This window comes from Nerophis ophidion, linkage group LG15 (genome assembly GCF_033978795.1).
Source record: "Nerophis ophidion isolate RoL-2023_Sa linkage group LG15, RoL_Noph_v1.0, whole genome shotgun sequence".
Lineage (NCBI taxonomy): Eukaryota > Metazoa > Chordata > Actinopteri > Syngnathiformes > Syngnathidae > Nerophis > Nerophis ophidion.
This window is the reverse complement of record NC_084625.1, coordinates 6,636,675-6,657,888: the sequence shown is the minus strand read 5'-3', so window position 1 is coordinate 6,657,888 and position 21,214 is coordinate 6,636,675. Positions and strand designations below refer to the sequence as shown.

Below are 21,214 nucleotides of genomic sequence, written 5' to 3'. Positions count from 1 at the left end.
TCAATTGACCAACTCGAGGGGATCTACCTCATTTATATATATCATTTATATTTATTTATTTATGAAAGAGACATTTTTGTAAACGAGTTAAATGTGTTTAATGATAATACAAGCATGTGTAACACATATAGATGTCTTTCTTTCACAAAGACAAGAATATAAGTTGGTGTATTACCTGATTCTGATGACTTGCATTGATTGGAATCAGACAGTAATGATGATAACGCCCACATTTTAAAATGGAGGAGAAAAAAAGTTGTCCTTTCTGTACAATACCACATGAAAGTGGTTGGTTTTTGGCATCTAATTCATCCAGCTTCCATACACTTTACAAGAAAAACATTGGCGGCAAATTCCGTAGCTTGCTTGATTGACATTCACGGCACCCGAGGGTCTTGTGAGATGACGCTGGCTGCTGCCAGTTCATTATTATGAAAAAATGACAGAGGAAGGTGAGAAACACTTTTTATTTCAACAGACTTTCGCGCCGTCCCTTCCGTCAAAACTCTAAAGGCCGACTGCACATTTCCTATCTTCACAATAAAAGCCCTGCTTCATGCTGCCTGCGCTAACAAAATAATGATGTGCACGCCAGCTTTCTGAGGGATCGCTTGTGCACGCCAGTTTTCCGAGACTCTGTATTTAGTTAGTGCAGGCAGCATGAAGCAGGGCTTTTATTGTGAAGATAGGAAATGTGCAGTCGGCCTTTAGAGTTTTGACGGAAGGTACGGCGCGAGAGTCTGTTGAAATAAAAATTGTTTCTCACCTTCCTCTCGGTCATATTTTTATAATAATGATCTTGCAGCAGCCAGCGTCATCTCACAAGACCCTCCGGTACCGTGAATGTCATTTAAGTGACGTCTTGGTGAAGATTGATGATCACTAATTTTTAGGTCTATTTTTTTTTAAAAGCCTGGTTGGAGATCGACTGACACACCCCCCGCGGTCGACTGGTAGCTCGCGATCGACGTAATGGGCACCCCTGGTTTACGGCATTTAAAAACGATTTGCGGTCATTACCGTTGCCATAGTAACGCATGGCTTTTTTTAAATGGCGGTGTCAGTCAACTGCGCAACGAAATGACAACAATTAACCCACGGGAAACCGCGCAGTCGCCTTGTCACTTGGAAGACTTTCACAAGTGAGTTTCTGAGACACATATGCGCCAAAAAAATTACAAATTTCACATCATGGCTCTCTCTCTCTCTCTCTCTGGCTCCCACTCCAACTAAAACTCTGTGTCTCATACCGGCTGCTGCTGATAAAGGCGACAGGCGATTAGATAACAAGCTCCACCTGGGCCATCCACTCAACTGTTGCTTTCTTCGAGGCCACTCCTTGCTAGTGACAGTCACAACTACGGTACCAGGCTAGCCCTAAGAGGTGCTTTCATCCGTCTTAAACCCAAAAGTTATGTTTTGAAAAAGACTGTAATGTTTATGGCAATCACTTACTGGAATCGACTTCCACAATATCTGCTATCAATCACCAGCATAGTGGGTTTTAAGAATAGACTAAGAGGAGAAGTATTGCGGAAAGAGATTATTCGAGATTGTACCTAATGTCATAACTGTTTTTATTAACTATTAGTATTTTATTGATTATGGGATAAGCAGTAGAAAATGGATGGATAGTACTTTTTCATCACTTATTGTTTGTCTTTGGTACACTAATGTGTATTTTTTAGGCCATTGGTTCTTTGTTTTATTTTTGCAAAAAAAAAAAGTATATATATGTATATATATATTTTGATATTGCTATTTTTTATCTTTGGTATGAAAATTATTATGTGGCATAAGTTATTATTTTTGGGGTTCTTTGTTGTTGCTATTTTTTTATTATGACATTCTATTATTTGATCATGTTGTACTGCATTTTAATCTTTTGTTTTGTGATTGTGTGATGTTTTTTGCCTGGACCCCAGGAAGAATAGTCTCCACTGCGGTGTAGCCTAATGGGGATCCTTAATAAACTAAATTAAACTAAACACTGCGTTCCGCGGCAGGCCCGCAGGCCACGCCGCCCTCCACAAACATATATGTAATATTTACACCCAACAGAGATGTCAAAGTGGATCTTCAGACTGTGAGGCTGACGCTAAGCATGAGGTCACCATGCCAACCAGATTACACTACATGTCATTTTTGGTCATACTTGAATATTCTCATTTTGAGGGGGAATTACGCAATTTGAAAAAAACTACTTTTTCATAGAGTCTTAATTCTTATCACGTTTTATTCAAATCACATGTTCTTCAAAGTGCTACTTAAAAACGTGGCAGTCCAGGGTGTACGCCGCGACCCCAAAAGGGAATAAGCGGTAGAAATGGATGGATGGATTTTAAATAAACTCAGTTGGTAAATACAAAACTCCAGCGATATCGTTGTTTACGGCATTTAAAAACGACTTGCGGTCATTACCGTTGCCATAGTAGCGTATGGCTTTTTTTTCTTTTTTTAATGGCGGCGTCAGTCAACTGCGCACGCGCAACGAAATGACAACAATTAACCCGCCGGAAAGCGCGCAGCCGCCTTGTCACTTTGGAGACTTTCACAGGTGAGTTTCTGACACATATATGCGCCAAAAAATGACAAATTTCACATCATAAACGGCAGAGAAATTGTAGATATTTTAGCTGGTTTAGTTCGAGGCATGTTGCCAGCTAGCCGCTAACGTTAGCTGGCGGCTAACTAGCAAGCTAGGCTACATTCATCAAAGTCACTGACACCTAACTGTGTTTTTTCCCCCAAATCCTGTAAATTAGCACCTTTATCATCACTTCAAAGTCGTTTGAAAGGGTTTATCTTTTATATTTTTAACAAGTGTCGCTGATACAGCAGGTAACTGACGATGCTAACGAGTGTTTGCTCGTGATGGGCGGATCGATACCGAAAATTCGCGCCGCCGATACCAGATCAAATTTTTCTAATACCGATTCTCAAATCAAAAATATTTATTCTTAAGTTATTAGAGATAACGAATGTCATTAGCAGGAACACGCTGCAAAGTAACTCAATTATTGAGATCGTGTCGAAATTTAAAGCGATTGGTGGAAACTACTTTTTTTGCCGTACATACTGCGCATGTGCAGTGGCACCGTCCTATGCTCCGTCATTCAGGCTGTCATTTGTTCATTTCAGAAAATGACTGGCAATTAAAAAGAGTCATACAGTATTACAAAGCAGCAAGTGTATGTATCCATCATTTTAATCCATTTTTATCCACCTTAAGCAATTACCATGAATTGATTAACGTGGACCCCGACTTACACAAGTTGAACAACTTGGATGTTACCATTTAGTGGTCAATTGTATGGAATATGTACTGTACTGTGCAATCTACTAATAAAAGTCTCAATCCTTTGACTTGAGACTCCATACACCAGGGGTCACTAACGCGGGGCCCTCGGGCACAAGGTAGCCCGTAAGGCCAGATGAGTCGCCCGCTGGCCTGTTCTAAAAATAGCTGAAATAGCAGCACTTGCCAGTGAGCTGCCTCTATTTTTTAAATTTTATTTATTTACTAGTAAGCTGGTCTCGCTTTGCTCGACATTTTTAATTCTAAGAGAGACAAAACTCAAATAGAATTTGAAAATCCAAGAAAATATTTTAAAGACTTGGTCTTCACTTGTTTAAATAAATTCATTTATTTTTTTACTTTGCTTCTTATAACTTTCCGAAAGACAATTTTAGAGAAGAAATACAACCTTAAAAATGATGATTTTAGGATTTTTAAACACATATACGTTCTTACCTTTTAAATTCCTTCCTCTTCTTTCCTGACAATTTAAATCAATGTTCAAGTCTTTTTTTTATTATTATTGTAAAGAATAATAAATACATTTTAATTTAATTCTTCATTTTAGCTTCTTTTTTTTTTCGACGAAGAATATTTGTGAAATATTTCTTCAAACTTATTATGATTAAAATTTAAAAAAAATATTCTGGCAAATCCAGAAAATCTGTAGAATCAAATTTAAATCTTGTTTCAACGTCTTTTGAATTTATTTTTAAATTTTTGTAATGGAAAATCTAGAAGAAATATTGATTTGTCTTTGTTAGAAATATAGCTTGGTCCAATTTGTTATATATTCTAACAAAGTGCAGATTGGATTTTAACCTATTTAAAACACTTCATCAAAATTCTGAAATTAATCTTAATCAGGAAAAATTACTAATGATGTTCAAAATTATTTTTTAAATTTTTTGAAAAAAAATCCCAATTAGCTAGTTTTTCTCCATTTTTTTTTTCGGTAGAATTTTTAATTTTAAAGAGTCGAAATTGAAGATAAACTATGTTTCAAAATGTTTTATTTAGATTTTTTTGTTTTTTCCCTTTTTTTAAACCTTTTAGTGATTTTTTTCATCTTTTATTCTCTACAAAAAAACTTCCGTTAAAGGAAAAAAAATGTACGACGGACAGAAATACCCATTTTTTTATATATATATAGATTTATTTATTAAAGGTAAATTGAGCAAATTGGTTATTTTTGGCAATTTATTTAAGTATGTATCAAACTGGTAGCCCTTCGCATTAATCAGTACCCAGGAAGTAGCTCTTGGTTTCAAAAAGGTTGGTGACCCCTGTCCTACGGTGTAGATGTGGAAATAGTTGCTTTGGCATTTTGTGGGCGTGGCACCGAACTGAGATGTTGACATGCTGAGTTTCAAGCACTTTTCATTCTCTAGCGGGTGACTTTTCAAATGATGCTACAAATTAGCAGTGCTGCTACTTTTTGTAGCAAGGCTTCTGCCGCGTAAATGTTCAACATATATCGAGTATGTCGATATATCGCCCAGCCCTATTATGACTTGTTTTTAACAGTCTTATGACTGACACCCTTCCGGGTCCCTGGCACCAAACTTGAGGCCGCCCTAAAGGTTAAAAAACCCGCTCGACATCCATTGCTTTCGGTCCCCTAGAGGGGGGGGGGGGGGTTGCCCACCTATGTGGTCCTCGCCAAGGTTCTCATAGTCATCATTGTCACCGACGTCCCACTGGGTGTGAGTTTTCCTTGCCCTTATGTGGGCCTACCGAGGTTGTCGTAGTGGTTTGTGTTGTGGTTTGTGCAGCCCTTTGAGACACTAGTGATTTAGGGCTATATAAGTAAACATTGATGGATTGAAAAAAGATCTTTGAAAATGAAAAATATCAAAATGGCCTCTGCAGTGTGCACCCCTTAGTGTAAGAAGTTTGGACACCCCTGCATTTGCTTTGATTGGTTGATTGATACTTTTATTAGTAGATTGCACAGTACAGTACATATTCCGTACAAATGACCACTAAATGGTAACACCCGAATAAGTTTTTCAACTTGTTTAAGTCGGGGTCCACGTTAATCAATTCATGGTACAAATATATACTATCAACATAATACAGTCATCACACAAGTTAATCATCATAGTATGTACATTGAATTATTTACATTATTTACAATCCGGGGGGTGGGATGAGGAGCTTTGGTTGATATCAGTTCTTCAGTCATCAACAATTGCATCAACAGAGGAATGTGGACATTGAAACAGTGTAGGTCTTATTTAGTAGGATATGTATAGCCAGCAGAGAACATGGTGAGTTCAGATAGCATAAGAACAAGTATATACATTAGAAGTACATTTGAGTTGTTTATAATCCGGGGAGATGGGATGTGAATGGAAGAGGGTATTAGTAAAGTGTTGAAGTTGCCTGGAGGTGTTGTTTTAGAGCGGTTTTGAAGGAATATAGAGATGCACTTACTTTTATACCTGTTGGGAGTGCATTCCACATTGATGTGGCATAGAAAGAGAATGAGTTAAGACCTTTGTTAGATCGAAATCTGGGTTTAACGTGGTTTGTGGAGCTCCCCCTGGTGTTGTGGTTATGGCGGTCATTTACGTTAAGGAAGTAATTTGACATGTACTTCGGTATCAAGGAGGTGTAGCGGATTTTATAGACTAGGCTCAGTGCAAGTTGTTTTACTCTGTCCTCCACCCTGAGCCAGCCCACTTTGGAGAAGTGGGTTGGATTGAGGTGTGATCTGGGGTGGAGGTCTAAAAGTAACCGGATTATCTTATTCTGGGTGCTCATGTGTTTAGGTTTCATTTAACATGAACATAATTACATGATCCTTTTGACGCTCATTCTAATAAAGGTCACTTTTTCAGAGCAATTTGATTATTTTAACAAAACAAAGTTGTTGGAAGTACTATGCGTTTGCATTTATTCCTGTCCAGTCTCCATGGTGACTGTGGTCCCCATAGTCACATGACTTCAGAGAGGAACCCACTTCCCACAGCAAGCAGCATAAAGCGCGTGGAATAATAGTCATATATGTACTGTAGGGGAAGCTTTGTGCAGAGTGGGAGGGGCTAAAGTTGGGTAAATGAAAGAGAACGGTGCCAGCGGGGGAGGGATGAGAGTTGAATGGTGGGACGGGGAGGGAGGGGTCTCTGCTGTTGTCCTGCACTGTGATTGGGGGCCACTGGACCATGTGCTGACCCGGCTCACTGTATAGGCCTGTGGGGGCACGCACACACCCGTAGTGGAGTGTTGAGTGACAGGGACATGTGAACCCCTTCACATGTGCTATTCTGGGTGAGGGTCTAAAGGAGGGGAGACGGTAGGGGAGGAATAAGGCCGGGTAGGGACTAGAGGCTCTTTTTCTTTCTGCGTGTGAGCGAGCCCACGTGAGGACCTGCTCATCTTGCGTCCTCTTGTGTGTGTACTTTCTCTAAAGAAGATGGGCTGCTGCTTTAGCAAGGAGGCCGGGCCGGGCCAGACCACCGAGACCAGCAGCCTGCTTCATCCCCCCGCCCAGGACGGCCTCCACGAGTCCGTGGAGCAAGTGAGGCAACAGGCTGTGGCCATGGCTCAGCATGTGTGCCTGGAGGAGGAAGAAGCCGGGCCGGCCCAGCGGAGCCCCCCCGACTACGACCAAGGTCACCCAGAACTTGACGGGAAAGCACGTGCGATTATTCGCGAGAAGAACCACGGAGCAGCGGTCTCTCACGAGGAGGATTCAGCTATTCTTGTCTCGGCCGGCACAAGCGTACAAGCGGACCCGGGATCTGAAGCAGGCCTGACCCACTCCCCCGCGCACAGCTGTGACCCGGCTCCCTATATGGAGGTGCTCAGCCAGAGTCCAGCCAAACAGAACATTATGCAGAACGCCACACTCAGAGCCTTGTGGTTCACTCAGAACCACGAGGGCCAGAAGCTCCCTAAGCCTGAAGGATTTTGGTCCGCTCCAGTTGACGCTGACACTGGCGACCCGAACTCTGCTCAACAGGTATCTCTCAGAACCGAAGATGGCAAGGAAAGCTGTATTGTCACTGCAACACTGGGTCAGGACTTCCAAACGAGGACCCAGAGGTTCTACAGCATCTGCTCAATTGATGACCTGGACCATGAAGACCCCAGTCGCCCTCGAATGTCTGCTTCACAGACCTCTTCACCTATCCCTCTTGTATCTGACCCACTACGCCTCAGCGGCGGTTCTGGAAACCTCCCGGACGCACATGTTAGTGACCCACCGCCGCCAAGTCAAACCTCTGAAGGTGATCAGTCAACGATGAAGCTTTCGGACCCTTCAAAGGTTCAGACCTCAAAGGAAGAACCTGTCACTTTCCAGGAGAGTCTAGTGGACTCTGTCCAATGTTCTGAACCAACCAGTGAAAGTCCCAAAGAAGTCCTTTCCAGTGACCTCCCAGAGCAGCACATGGAGGACCCCTCATCACTGCAAGGTGCAGTTTGCAGTGCAAGTCCAAGTGGGCAAGATGATGATGATCTCGCTGAAGTATCCTCCCTCTGGACCGACTCCACAGTGCCTCCTGAACTAACTGCTTCGTCCCACCATAGCGCTCTGACCACCTCCCCCTGGGGTCCTCTGTCCACATCTGAAGAACATGGACGCAGAGAACCTGATGAAGACGCGAGTATACCAAACAGTTCACCTGCTCAAGTCCAAGTCCCCTCAGAGAGTTCTGGACCATGTCATGGGTCGGAACAAGCAAGCCCTTGTGAGTGCCCGAGCGCGTTTTCCACGTCCGTGGAGGAGACCGGCATGAAGGTAGAAGGTCCACAGCAAGAGATTCCTCAAGTAGAACTTGCAAATGGACCTGTGTGTGCTGGAGAGGACATGATGACTTCTGACACTGATATCGTCCAAGTGGACACCTGTGCATGTCCAAACGGAACAGGTGTTCTGGATGAGGTTTCCTCCCAGCAGCGAGGCCACGACTTCCTAGTGGAGCCGCACCAGCTGGACATTTATGCCTCCACCCCCTCCTATGAAATTCACTTCCTGGGTCAGGAGGCCCCGGCGCCCGCCGAGGAAGGCGAGTGCGAAGGTGGGATGAGGGAGATGGTGTCGGACCTGCTGGGAGAGGACTCCGACCCCTCCGGTTGCCACCTGGATCCTGACTCCTGGATCAGGCCCGCTGTGGAGGGAGAATGCGAAGGATGGGCCAAAGGGGCGCCGCCAAGCCAGGGAGGGATGGGTCCAGAGGTTCTGTTGGGAGCGTTCCCATACGGCGCCATGATCCCTGCGGTGCCGTGTGAGTGGGCGTGGCACACAGGGAACTCTCCAGCTGTAAGCGTTCCCTCCACACGCCCTAGTTGCTGATCACAGTAGAGAAGACCTCAGCCACCTGTTTCTGTGCAGACCCTGAACCCGGATGCTGAGGTGTGGACCGGATGCGACTACAAGTTCCTGCAGGCTCCGGAGCCATGGATGCTCCTCCCTCCACAGCAGACGTTACTTCAAGGTGAGCACCGCTTCCTCTTACTGTTCATGACAAGGAGTGTGCTTTTATTTCACTCTTTCTGTAGGCGACACCAGCCTGGCTCAGATTGAGGCGTGTCCCGTAGTGGCGGAGAACCACATCCAGCCAGAGCCCGACACAGGTCCTCGGGCAAAGCGCCGTTGTCTTTGCATGTCCGTTTTCTGCCTGAGCTCATGGCGTCTTTGTATCGTTTTAGACGCTCTGATGGAACAGCTGAGATCTGTGTTGGAGTTCTGTCTCAGCAGGTACTGTCAAACAGGACATAAAGTGGACAATGATTGGTCAAAATGCTCTTTTCTTCTTGCACGGTGGTTAATTAGCTGTGTTTTTTTTTGTCAGGGAGCACCTGGCCAAAGACTTGTACCTTCAGTCTCAGATGGATGACGACCAGTACGTCTCCATAGCAACCCTGGCCGGCCTGGACGCCGTCAAGCACATAAGTGCGGACCTTCAGCTTATCACGGATGTTGTCAAAAGTCAGTATTTTTCTATCTGCTTTCATGTTGGGTGGCACGATACAGATCACAAAAATGATATCAATCCTGATAGTTTTTTTAAATAATGTGATAAGTCACACATCCCCTTGCTGTGTCTGCAAATTTGATAGCAACAAGCCAACAAACACAATTTAGCTTTCTAAAACGTTTTCTTAGAAGTGTGGAAAAGGGATAGCTAAACAGGTTACCCTGCACACTGTAGGAGGATATGAATGGATGGATGTATGGATTTTATTTAACCCACATCGGGGAAATTATGCAGTGCAGTACAGAAACAAAACGGCCAGAACATTTACGGTAAAAAAAAACCCCCACATGAAAACAAGAAGAAAGTATCAAAGAACTCAAAGGACATAAAGACATTAAAAAGAGCACAGAGCTGATATAATCAGTTTCCACTTCAGCTGTGCCATTTTTACATACAGCTACAAAATTACGGTAAAAAAAACACCACATGAAAACAAGAAGAAAGTATCAAAGGACATAAAGACAATAAAAAGAGCACAGAGCTGATACAATCAGTTTCCACTTCAGCTGTGCCATATTTACATACAGCTACAAAATTAAATTAACCAAAATATGAGCAACAAATAATACATATTGGCACGTAGGATTGCACCATAAATAGACAAACAAACAAAAAAACACCATTTAAACAGCCACATGTGGTACTTAGCAGGGCCGGAGATAGGACACCCAACAAAGCACCAACTAATCGTTAATCATTAAAATAAAGCTCTTCGAACATAAACAAAGGTGGGGCGGATCAGTACAAATATTGACAGTAATGATACCAAATATAATATCATTTACCATTATCATTTAAAAACTCAGCAATCACGTCCAAGGACACATGATGACTTCAAGAGCAAAAACCGAAAGATTTAAATCAGAACCAATAATAGGAAATTATTTAAATCCATCCATCCATTTTCTACCGCTTGTCCCTTTCGGGGTCGTGGGGTGCTGGAGCCTATTTAAATATTTAATAGATATTTTAGTTTAGTTTAGTCTTTATTTGAAGTGACAATACACAGAAACATTAAAGGCCTACTGAAATGAGATTTTCTTATTTAAACGGGGATAACAGGTCCATTCTATGTGTCATACTTGATCATATTGCCATATTTTTGCTGAAAGGATGTAGTAGAGAACATCCACGACAAAGTTCGCAACTTTCGGTGTTCAGAGAAAAGCCCCGCCTCTACCGGAAGTCGCAGACGATGACGTCACATGTTTGATGGCTCCTCACATATTCACATTGATTTTAATGGGAGCCTTCAACAAAAAGTGCTATTCGGACCGAGAAAACGACAATTTCCCCATTAATTTGAGCGAGGATGAAAGATTTGTGTTTGAGGATATTGATAGCAACGGACTAGGAAAAAACAAGAAACAAAAATAAAACACGATTGCATTGGGATGGATTCCGATGTTTTTAGACACATTTACTAGGTTAATTCTGGGAAATCCCTTATCTTTCTATTGTGTTGCTAGTGTTTTAGTGAGTTTAATATTACCTGATAGTCGGAGAAGTGTGTCTTGACACCAGCGTCTCAGGGGAGTCGACGGCAGTTATGGACAGCACAAGCTCAGCTTTTCTCCGGTAAGAACTGACTTTTTAACCACAATTTTCTCACCGAAACCTGCTGGTTGACATGTGGTCGGGATCCATGTTGGCTTGACCGCACTCTGATTCATAGGAAAGTTTCACCTCCAGGAATTTTAAACAAGGAATCACCGTGTGTTTGTGTGGCTAAAGGCTAAAGCTTCCCAACTCCATCTTTCTACTGTGACTTCTCCAATATTAATTGAACAAATTGCAAAAGATTCAGCAACACAGATGTCCAAAAAACTGTATAATTATGCCGTTAAAGCAGACGACATTTAGCTGTGTGTGTGCACAGCGCTCATACTTCCTAAAACCCCGTGACGTCAAACGCACACGTCATCATACCGCGACGTTTTCAACAGGATACATGACGCGAAATTTAAAATTGCAATTTAGTAAACTAAAAAGGCCGTATTGGCATGTGTTGCAATGTTAATATTTCATCATTGATATATAAACTATCAGACTGTGTGGTGGGTAGTAGTGGCTTTCAGTAGGCCTTTAAGCTCAAAGAAAGATATGTTCTGTACCAGATTATAGCTAAATAGCTCATTTCCATTTGCAGTTCATGGCTACCTAAATTAATGGGATAAAAAAAATGCAATAAAATTATGACGATAAAATCATACTATAGCATGTAATCAATATAAGAAAAGTCATAAAATACCCTTTCATTGACACATACTTGATATACAATACAACCACACCTCATTTACATCATCACACAAAGACAATACATGCTATTGTTTACATCTGTCATCATTTGGAAAAACAACCATGATGTTAACACACACACCTCACAATCTACAACAAAAATGCTCTCATGGATAAATATAATACAAACCACGTTTCCAAATGAGTTGGGAAATTGTGTTAGATGTAAATTTGAACGGAATACGATAATTTGCAAATCATTTTCAACCCATATTCAGTTGAATATGCTACAAAGACAACATATTTGATGTTCAAACGGATAAAAAAAAAATTGTTTTTGCAAATAATCATTAACTTTAGAATTTGATGCCAGCAACATATGACAAAGAAGTTAGGAAAGGTGGCAATAAATACTGATAAAGTTGAGGAATGCTCATCAAACACTTATTTGGAACATCCCACAGGTGTGCAGGCTAATTGAGAACAGGTGGGTGCAATTATTGGCTATAAAAACAGCTTCCCAAAAAATGCTCAGTCTTTCACAAGAAAGGATGGGGCGAGGTACACCCCTTTGTCCACAACTGCGTGAGCAAATAGTCAAACAGTTTAAGAACAACGTTTCTCAAAATGCAATTGCAAGAAATTTAGGGATTTCAAAATCTACGGTCCATAATATCATCAAAATGTTGAGAGAATCTGGAGAAAAATAATCCACGTAAGCGGCATGGCCGGAAACCAACATTGAATGACCGTGACTTTCGATCCCTCAGACGGCACTGTATCAAAAACTAACATCAAACTCTAAAGCAGTGGTTCTTAACCAGGGTTCGATCGAACTCTAGGGGTTCGGTGGAGCCTCCACTCAAGCCACACCCGACTCATCGTGTACATAAAAACTTCTCCCTATCAGCATATTAGGGATACGGCAACAGCAGAACACAAACTGATTTGCAGGTGTGTAATTTGTTACGAGTTCATGCACTGGGGCATTTGGGCGGTACAGCTCGGTTGGTAGAGCGGCCGTACCAGCAACTTGAGGGTTCGAAACCCGCTTCCGCCATCCTTGTCACTGCCGTTGTGTCCTTGGGCAAGACACTTTACCCACCTGCTCCCAGTGCCACCCACACTGGTTTAAATGTAACTTAGATATTGGGTTTCACTATGTAAAGCGCTTTGAGTCACTAGAGAAAAAGCGCTATATAAATATAATTCACTTCACTCCACTTCACTGTGTTGGTTTTGTTCTTTGAACAATGTGATGTTCATGCACGGTTGTGCAACAGTAAAAGGTCATATAACTTTGTCTTGAATTTGAAATTTTTTTTATTTTTCACTAAAGATGGGCTCGGTGGATGTGCATATGAAACTGGTGGGGTTCAGTACCTCCAACAAGGTTAGGAACCACTGCTCTAAAGGATATCACCACATGGGCTCAGGAACACTTCAAAAAACACTCACTAAATAGGGTTTGTCGCTACATCTGTAACTGCAAGTTAAAGCTCTACTATGCAAAGCGAAAGCCATTGATCAACAACATCCAGAAAGCCGCCGGCTTCTCTGGGCCCCGAGATCATCTAAGATGGACTAATGCAAAGTGGAAAAGTGTTCTGTGGTCTGACAAGTCCACATTTCAAATTGTTCTTGGAAATATTCGACATCGTATCATCCGGACCAAAGTGGAAGCGAACCATCCAGACTGTTATCGACGCAAAGTTCAAAAGCCAGCATGTGTGATGGTATGGGGGTGCATTAGTGCCCAAGGCATGGGTAACTTACACATCTGTGAAGGCACCATTAATGCTGAAAGGTACATACAGGTTTTGGAACAACATATGCTGCCATCTAAGCAACGTTATCATGGAGGCGCCTGCTTATTTCAGCAAAACAATGCCAAGCCACGTGTTACAACAGCGTGGCTTCGTAGTAAAAGAGTGCGGGTACTTTCCAGACCCGCCTGCAGTCCAGACCTGTCTCCCATGGAAAATGTGTGGCGCATTATGAAGCGTAAAATACGACAGCGGGGACCCCGGACTGTTGAACAACTGAAGCTCTACATAAAACAAGAATGGGAAAGAATTCCACTTTCAAAGCTTCAACAATTAGTTTCCTCAGTTCCTAAACGTTTATTGAGTGTTGTTAAGAGAAAAGGTGATGTAACACAGTGGTGAACATGACCTTTCCCAACTACTTTGTCACGTGTTGCAGCCATGAAATTCTAAGTTAATTATTATTTGCAAAAAAAAAAATTTAAGTTTATGAGTTTGAACATCAAATATCTTGTCTTTGCAGTGCATTCAACTGAATATTGGTTGAAAAGGATTTGCAAATCATTGTATTCCGTTTATATTTACATCTAACACAATTTCCCAACTCATATGGAAACAGGGTTTGTAGTTTCAAGTATTTTTTACTCAATATAGGTCATAAAATCTCAGCAACAAGCTGTAATATCTTACTGAGATCATTTAGGACCAAAACCCTTAAAACAAGTAAAACACTCTTAACATACAATCTTTTTGGTGAGAATAACTATTTTATCTGACAGAAAATAAGCAAATATCACCCTTTCTTTGAGATATTTAATCTTACTGAGATTTCAGTTTTTGCAGTGTGTATATGGCAATACAAATTTCAGGCCATATCGCTCATCCTAACACCTCTTCACTCCTCAGCGCTGCCGCATGTTCAGATGGCACCTTGCGGACTAAAAGTGCGACCGAGTCAAAGTCAGTACGTCCTCATCCTGCGCGAGATCCCCAGCACCACATCTCGAGAGGAAAGACACGCCCCAGCCTCCATAGTTATCCTCTCCTCTCGCAACCAGGCATGCAATGAAAGTAATCTGTTACTTGTTCTGCAGGAAGTAGAAGCACTCTTCCGTGACGAAAACCTCCCCAAGTTCCTCAGCTGTGAGTTTGTCAGCAGCGACAACTGGTTCGTCACCTTTAGTTCGGAGGCCGACGCCCACCAGGTAATTTATACACGTGTGACGTTCGCATCCCGTCGTCCGGTCGGAAAACGCTGCGTTGGTGTCCTCAGGCTTTCAAGTACCTGCGAGAGGAGGTGCAGGTGTTCCAGGGGAAGCCCATCATGGTGAGGATGAAGGCCAAAACCACAACGTTCGCTTCCCGTGCGCCCGTCAACGGCTACAGCCCGGCCCAGGTCAACATCATGGGCGATCAGTCTTTTCTGCCCCCAACCGCCTACCAGCAGATGTACGATTTTGCCTACCCTGCCTGGTCCGATTCGGCATACTCCGATAGTGCTGAGGTGAGCCTGCATGTGAACACTTCCCCTCACAGTTCTCATCCATCTTGGATCGTCTCTTCAGCCGCCTGAACTCAATGGCGCTCTGAATGGGTTCCCAGCAGCTCCTCGCTTCAAGCCTCACGTCCCACGCAGGAACAGGTAGGCGGCAAGGACGTCCTGCTTCCTGTTGTGACACTCAACATGGCTGACCCGCTCGTCATTGTTCCTCTCCAGCAGGAGGGGCGCGAGGACGTCCAGCTTGGATCAACTCACAAATCAGCACTCCTCACACCCAGCGGAGCAGAGCTCAGAAGAAGGCTCCTCGTTCTCGAGGTCGGGTCGGGGTTGGTCGCACTCTCGAGGAAATGCGTCTCATCATAACAGAAGGTAGAATAAGCAGCCTGTGGTGACAGCTTTTAAATGCCTACTGAAAGCCACTACTAGCGACCACGCAGTCTGATAGTTTATATATCAATGATGAAATATTAACATTGCAACACATGCCAATACGGCCTTTTTAGTTTACTCAATTGCAATTTTAAATTTCCCGCAAAGTGTCGTGTTGAAATTGTCGCGGTATGATGACGCGTGCGTTTGACGTCCCGAGTTGTAGCGGACATTATTTTCCAGCCCGATCCAAGCTATAAGTAGTCTGCTTTAATCGCATAATTACACAGTATTCTGGACATCTGTGTTGCTGAATCTTTTGCAATTTGTTTGATTAATAATAGAGAAGTCATAGGAGAAAGATGGAGGTGGGAAGCTTTTAGCCTTCAGCCACACAAACACAGCCAGTGTCCTTGTTTAAAATTCCCGATTGTGAAGCTTTACTATGGATCAGAGCGGTCAAGCGAACATGGATCCTGACCACATGTCAAACGGCAGGTTTCGGTGAGAAAATTGTGGTAATAAGTTGGCTCTTACCGTAGTTATGAGCGGAGCTTGCGTCCTCCTGCAGCAGCTGCGGACTATTTCCTCCTCCCACCGGAGACACTGGCGGTCAGCACACCCCTCTGACTATATAATATCACTAAAACACTAGTAACACAATAAGCAGATGAGGGATTTTCCAGAATTGTCCTAGTAAATGTGTCTAACATCTGAATCGCTCTCACTGTCCTCGCCTTTTTTTTTTTTTCCCTAGTCCTTCACTCTCAATATCCTCATCCACGAATCTTTTATCCTCGCTCAAATTAATGGGGAAATTGTCGCGTTCTCGGTCCGAATCGCTCTATCTGCTGGAGGCTATGATGATAAACAATGTGAGGAGCTCTACAACCCGTGACGTCACTCGCACATCGTCTGCTACTTCCGGTATAGGTATGGCTTTTTTATTAGCTACCAAAAGTTGCAAACTTTATTGTCCGTGTTCCCTACTAAATCCTTTCAGCAAAAATATGACAATATCGCGAAATGATCAGGTATGACGCATAGAATGGACCTGCTATCCCCGTTTAAATAAGAAAATCTCATTTCAGTAGGCCTTTAAGGTAGGAAGGTTAAGACACGCATCACTTCGGATTTCTACTGATTCCGGTACTTTTTTGGCACCGACCGAATCCCGCCAATCCTATTCTGACTCACGTAAAATCCAACAGTGCCATGTTTTGGTACCTCACTGGAAAAACTCACAATTTGATTGATTGATTAATTGAGACTTTTATTAGTAGATTGCACAGTACAGTCCATATTACGTACAATTGACCACTAAATGGTAACACCCGAATAAGTTTTTCTACTTGTTTAAGACGGGGTCCACGTTAATCAATTCATGGTAAATTTCATCAATCTCTTCAAGTACTGTATACAGTTCTCATTTCTAGTCCAAATACAGTATCTAAACAAGTCACCATACCCTAAAAACACTTCACAATAGTATAGCAAATAATATGTTTTAATTGGTAATTTTCTTTACTTACCAAGATAATTTTGACTTGTTCCATTTTCTCATTACAATCAAAAATCAATCAATCAATCAAAGTTTATTTATGTAGCCCTTAATCACAAGTGTCTCAAAGGGCTGCACAAGCCACAACGACATCCTCAGCTCAGATCCCACATCAGGGCAAGAAAAAAACTCAAGCCAATGGGATGACAACGAGAAACCTTGGAGGGGACTATAGATGGGTGCAATGGACGTTGAGTTGATCTAGTTAATAGTGAAGTCCAGTCCATAGTGGGGCCAGCAGGGGATCATCTTGAGTGGAGACAGGTCAACTGATGCACAGATGAGTGGTCCACCTAGGTTCCAGACTATGAACAGTTAGCAGTTCATCAGTGGTCACATAATAACCTCCAGTAGTATTTCTTCTCTCAGAAGATCTATATCCTAAAAATAACTTCCAAGTTTGTTTTGATATTTTGACTAGAAATTAGAAATATAGACTTGGTGAAATTGTGAGTTTTTCCAGCTGGGTTGGACACTTTGGCACTTGGTGAGCACCCCAGCAGTACTGAGAGCAGACCCAGCCAAACTGCAGTATTTTTCGGTGTATAAGTCGCTCCGGAGTATAAATCACACCTACCAAAATAGCATAATAATGAAGGGGAAAAATATATATAAGTCGCATTGGAATATAAGTCGCATTTTTGGGGGAAATGTGTTTGATAAAACCCAACACCAAGAATAAACATTTGAAAGGCAATTTAAAATAAATAAAGAATAGTGAACAGGCTGAATAAGTGTACGTTATATGAGGCATAAATAACCAACTGAGAAGGTGCCTGGTATGTTAACGTAACATATTATGGTAAGACTCATTCAAATAACTATAACATATAGAACATGCTATACCTTTACCAAACAATCTGTCACTCCTAATCCATAAATCCCATGAAATCTTATACGTCTAGTCTCTTACGTGAATGAGCTAAATAATATTATTTGATATTTTACGGTAATGTGTTAATAATTTCACACATAAGTCAATCCTGAGTATACTGTTAAATCGCACCCCCGGCCAAACTATGAAAAAAACTTGTGACTTATAGTCCGAAAAATACGGTACTTCTAGGTAATGTTGCGAAATTCAATACCAACAGAAAAATTAACTCAAGAAATGCTCCAGTTTTCCAAAAATGCACAAGCTTGATGCTCATATACATTGGCTTTGCTATCGGCATACTACTGATTAGCATTAGCGATTTTACATGGTGGTTTCAACACCTCCAAATTTTGGATTTCACTTGGGCTTCATAGCTTACCAAAGTCGTACTAAAACATTTTGTTAGATTTTTGAGCACCGTGTGTAATGTTCTATATTTTCAATGGAACATAAACAATGTTGGTGTTGTTTACTTGAGTGATATTGCAGTCTACACATCTCTCTTATGTGTGACTGCCATCTACTGGTTTCACTTATCATTTCACCATGTACCAAATAAAATAGATTTGAGGTCGGTAAGCAAAACCAGAATTATTCCATGCATTAGGCGCACCGGGTTATAAGACGCAGTGACGTGTTTTGACGAATAAAAGGATTTTAAGTGCCGTAAAATAAAGTTATTTTAGCTTACTTTGCACTGAGAAGTAAGTCACTTCGCTTGTTTTAATGCGGTGTAACTAGACTGTAGTTATGTCGATGTTGCTATTTAACAAAACTCCAACACGTGTACAATCCATACAGGGTGTTAGTTACTATGGTAACAAAACAGAATGTAACTAGGTACAACTAACTCCTCTCATTTTCAGGTCTTTAAATGGAAACCGGGGGAGAAGAGAGAACCCACGTTCGGGTGCCAAAACGTTACGTCACGTAAGACTGAACGCCTTATTTATTTCTTTACGTGCAACTTTGACATTGTGTGTGTGTGTGTGTAGAAAACCTCATCGCCTCCTCGCCAGCCGTCCCCCATCGAGCTCGGCGTCTCAAACTTTCCTCCGCTCGGTGTGCAGAAGAATAGCGAGCCGGCGGAACCGACATCCAGCAGCCCTCAGGAGATCCCCAGTGAGGTAAAACTCCTTCTTTGCTGCTGGTTTGCTACTGATGTGCCATGTGGAAGACACTCAAGCGGGCTTGTGATTCTCCAGCCCCCCAAGAAGCTGAGCTACGCCGCGATCTGCCAGAGGTCTTCGTCCGACGGGTCAGCGCTGCCCGCTGAATCAGCCTCAGAATCTCCCTCTGCCCCTTTGTCACAGTAATTGTGAGTCATATTAGCTTATTGCACTGGTGGTTTTAGTGTAGTGGTGTGGCTTTAAAATCATTCACATTTATTCATATCGTTTTATTACTTTTGTCTTCTTTTGTTGCAGTTCCAGTAGATTGTTGTGTTTCATGGTGTTATGTTGCGGTGGGGGCACTCCCTCACTTGGGGCCCTATTCTGTGGGTTTTTTTTACACGCTCGAAGTTACGTACGTTCCTCTTATTCCTATTTTCCCGTCCACTCCTCCTTGTAAGTGAGACAAAAGTGCTCTCACATCTTTTTTGCGTTAAAATTGTGGAGAGTGCAGTTTTAGTAATACCTCTGAATGTCAGTGAAACCAATGAAAAAGATGACACTTCAAATTTGAAAAGTCCATATTAATCCAGGCAGTGCTTATCTTGTAAACGTGTGTTGTCATGGTGATGTAGTGTCTTTATTCATGCTCCAGCATGTCATATACATGCATGGATGTGAATAATACATACCGTATTTTTTGAAACATGGGGCGCACCGGATTATAAGGCACACTGCCGAAAAGGTCTTTTTCCATACAAAAGGAGTCATATTATGATTTTTTTTTTCTAAATGTAAAACACTTCCTTGTCTACATAACGTGATGGTGGTTCTTTGGTCAAAATGTTGCATTGTTTATGTTTGCAGACCATCTTCAAGTCGCTTTCTGACAGTCAAAACTTCGGTCTTATTTACGTGGCTCACCTTCGGCAGCGTCTTCTTCCCGTCATCTTTGTTGTAGCGGTGCAGCGTGCAAGGACGGGAGTGGAAGAAGTGTCAAAAGACGGAGCTAACTGTTTTGATGACATTCAGATTTTAATCATCCGTGGTTCACTAGTGCAACAATGCCGGAAATGTGTCCCGAGAAAAACCATCCGACCGGAACTCTCTAATAACTAAAGTTCCTTGTGTGAAAAATGTAAACTCACTACACTGGTAGTTTTTAGCACTTCCATAGAAAGTTAGAACCTTACGCCACTTTATATTAGAAATGGCAACAGCGGATGATGAATGTCCCATAACAAGAAGATAGTGAAAAAGAAGAAGCTTATCGACTATGGCATCGGTACGGACTACAGTGGCGAACTTGCGCTAATGTTCAGGATTTATGCCGATTTCAAATACACATCAGCAGGTACCAGAAGGTAAGAAAAGTTGGTTTTGCAACTTGGATAATGTGAAACAAAACATCAGCTAATATGTCTGCTAGTGGGTCCTATTTTGCAGTCCTTTTATACACACACCATAGTAATACTTGTATCTCTGACTACAGTAGCTGTAATGGGCCGACAATCCATCAAGCGCTACGGCTTTAAAGTCATAGTTAAACATTTTGATAGATTTTTGAGTGTCATGTGTAATATTCTTTATATATGTGTGTATATATATGTATATATATATGTGTATGTAAGAATATATACGTATGTATGTATGTATATATACAAAATATATATGTGCATACATACATATACATGTGAATGTACATATCTACATATATGTATGCATATGTGTGTATGTATATTTAAAAAATGTTTTAATTTAATCGATTTTTTAAAATGATGAACAGATTGAGAATCTGAACCAAAAAAATGCAATGTGTGAATTGATATTTTGTGCATTCCTAGTAAATGTCCAGGATGTTCAAACAGCGTCCCCCTCCGCTGTGGTCACCCTCTGGAGATCATGAGGCGAATTTTGATATTTGATAGTTATTACAGAGTGGCATTATGGTCCTTTTATCCTAATCTCAGTTTTCATGTTTGTCGTGATTGAAGCGAGCAGAATATAGTTAGTTGTCTGGAAGTTTCTTTATTATTTTATAATGGATGTGATGTGCACTGCATGTAAAGTTACAGGGCAATATCAAGTTTCACCTTTTTGAACTCTTGGACTTCTTCCAAACTTGGAGGCACTCAAGCGAAAGTACTCAAGTCAATGGGAGAATACAAAGGGGTGGCCATGTTTGACAGGGAACGCCCACATTTAAAGGTTGTTCCAGTCATATCGGATGAAGGCGTGAAAGGACAGACTTTAAGAACGCCGCGCAGTAACGCCCCTTTTTCATTTCCCACCAACAATAAGACAAAAGCACAGAATTTTTGCATGACTTTCATTTTTATTCTTTTTTTTAGTATGTAATTCCTTTTATTATTTAATGACTCGGAAGTTTTGACTGTGACACAGAGTCCGTTTTTGTCTAAATTGCTATCGGCAGGCGTGAGTTTGTACAGATGTATATACTACTGAGAAATATTAAAGTAAGTGCCTTTTGGTTGTAAGCTG

The 21,214-nt window shown here is 41.9% G+C and overlaps 1 protein-coding gene across 3 annotated transcripts; it reads left to right on the top strand.

Annotated features, from left to right (window-relative positions):
• Window positions 1-2,206: 2,206 nt before the first annotated feature.
• Window positions 2,207-21,210, top strand: LOC133569151 (uncharacterized). 3 transcript variants are annotated; one of them, XM_061921331.1, is made up of 14 exons: window positions 2,207-2,557; window positions 6,717-8,570; window positions 8,643-8,745; window positions 8,810-8,884; window positions 8,960-9,008; window positions 9,103-9,239; window positions 14,199-14,305; window positions 14,390-14,497; window positions 14,566-14,796; window positions 14,858-14,934; window positions 15,010-15,162; window positions 18,467-18,530; window positions 18,596-18,727; window positions 18,806-21,210. In XM_061921331.1, the coding sequence occupies exons 2-14, from the start codon at window positions 6,720-6,722 to the stop codon at window positions 18,914-18,916; spliced, it is 3,198 nt and encodes a 1,065-aa protein (XP_061777315.1). In that variant the 5' UTR covers window positions 2,207-2,557; window positions 6,717-6,719; the 3' UTR covers window positions 18,917-21,210. The 3 variants fall into 3 exon arrangements, with proteins under 3 accessions (XP_061777315.1, XP_061777316.1, XP_061777314.1); XM_061921332.1 differs by lacking the exon at window positions 2,207-2,557 and having other exon boundaries at window positions 6,587-8,570; window positions 15,013-15,162; XM_061921330.1 differs by lacking the exon at window positions 2,207-2,557 and having other exon boundaries at window positions 6,587-8,570.
• The last annotated feature ends 4 nt before the right edge of the window (window positions 21,211-21,214 follow it).

Coding starts and splice junctions, on each gene's coding strand:
- LOC133569151 (XM_061921331.1), top strand. CDS start 6,720: ATGGGCTGCTGCTTTAGCAAGGAGGCCGGGCCGGGCCAGACCACCGAG. Junction 14,306..14,389: donor GCACCACATCTCGAGAGGAA/AGACACGCCCCA, acceptor GTTCTGCAGGAA/GTAGAAGCACTCTTCCGTGA. Junction 18,531..18,595: donor GTGCCAAAACGTTACGTCAC/GTAAGACTGAAC, acceptor GTGTGTGTGTAG/AAAACCTCATCGCCTCCTCG.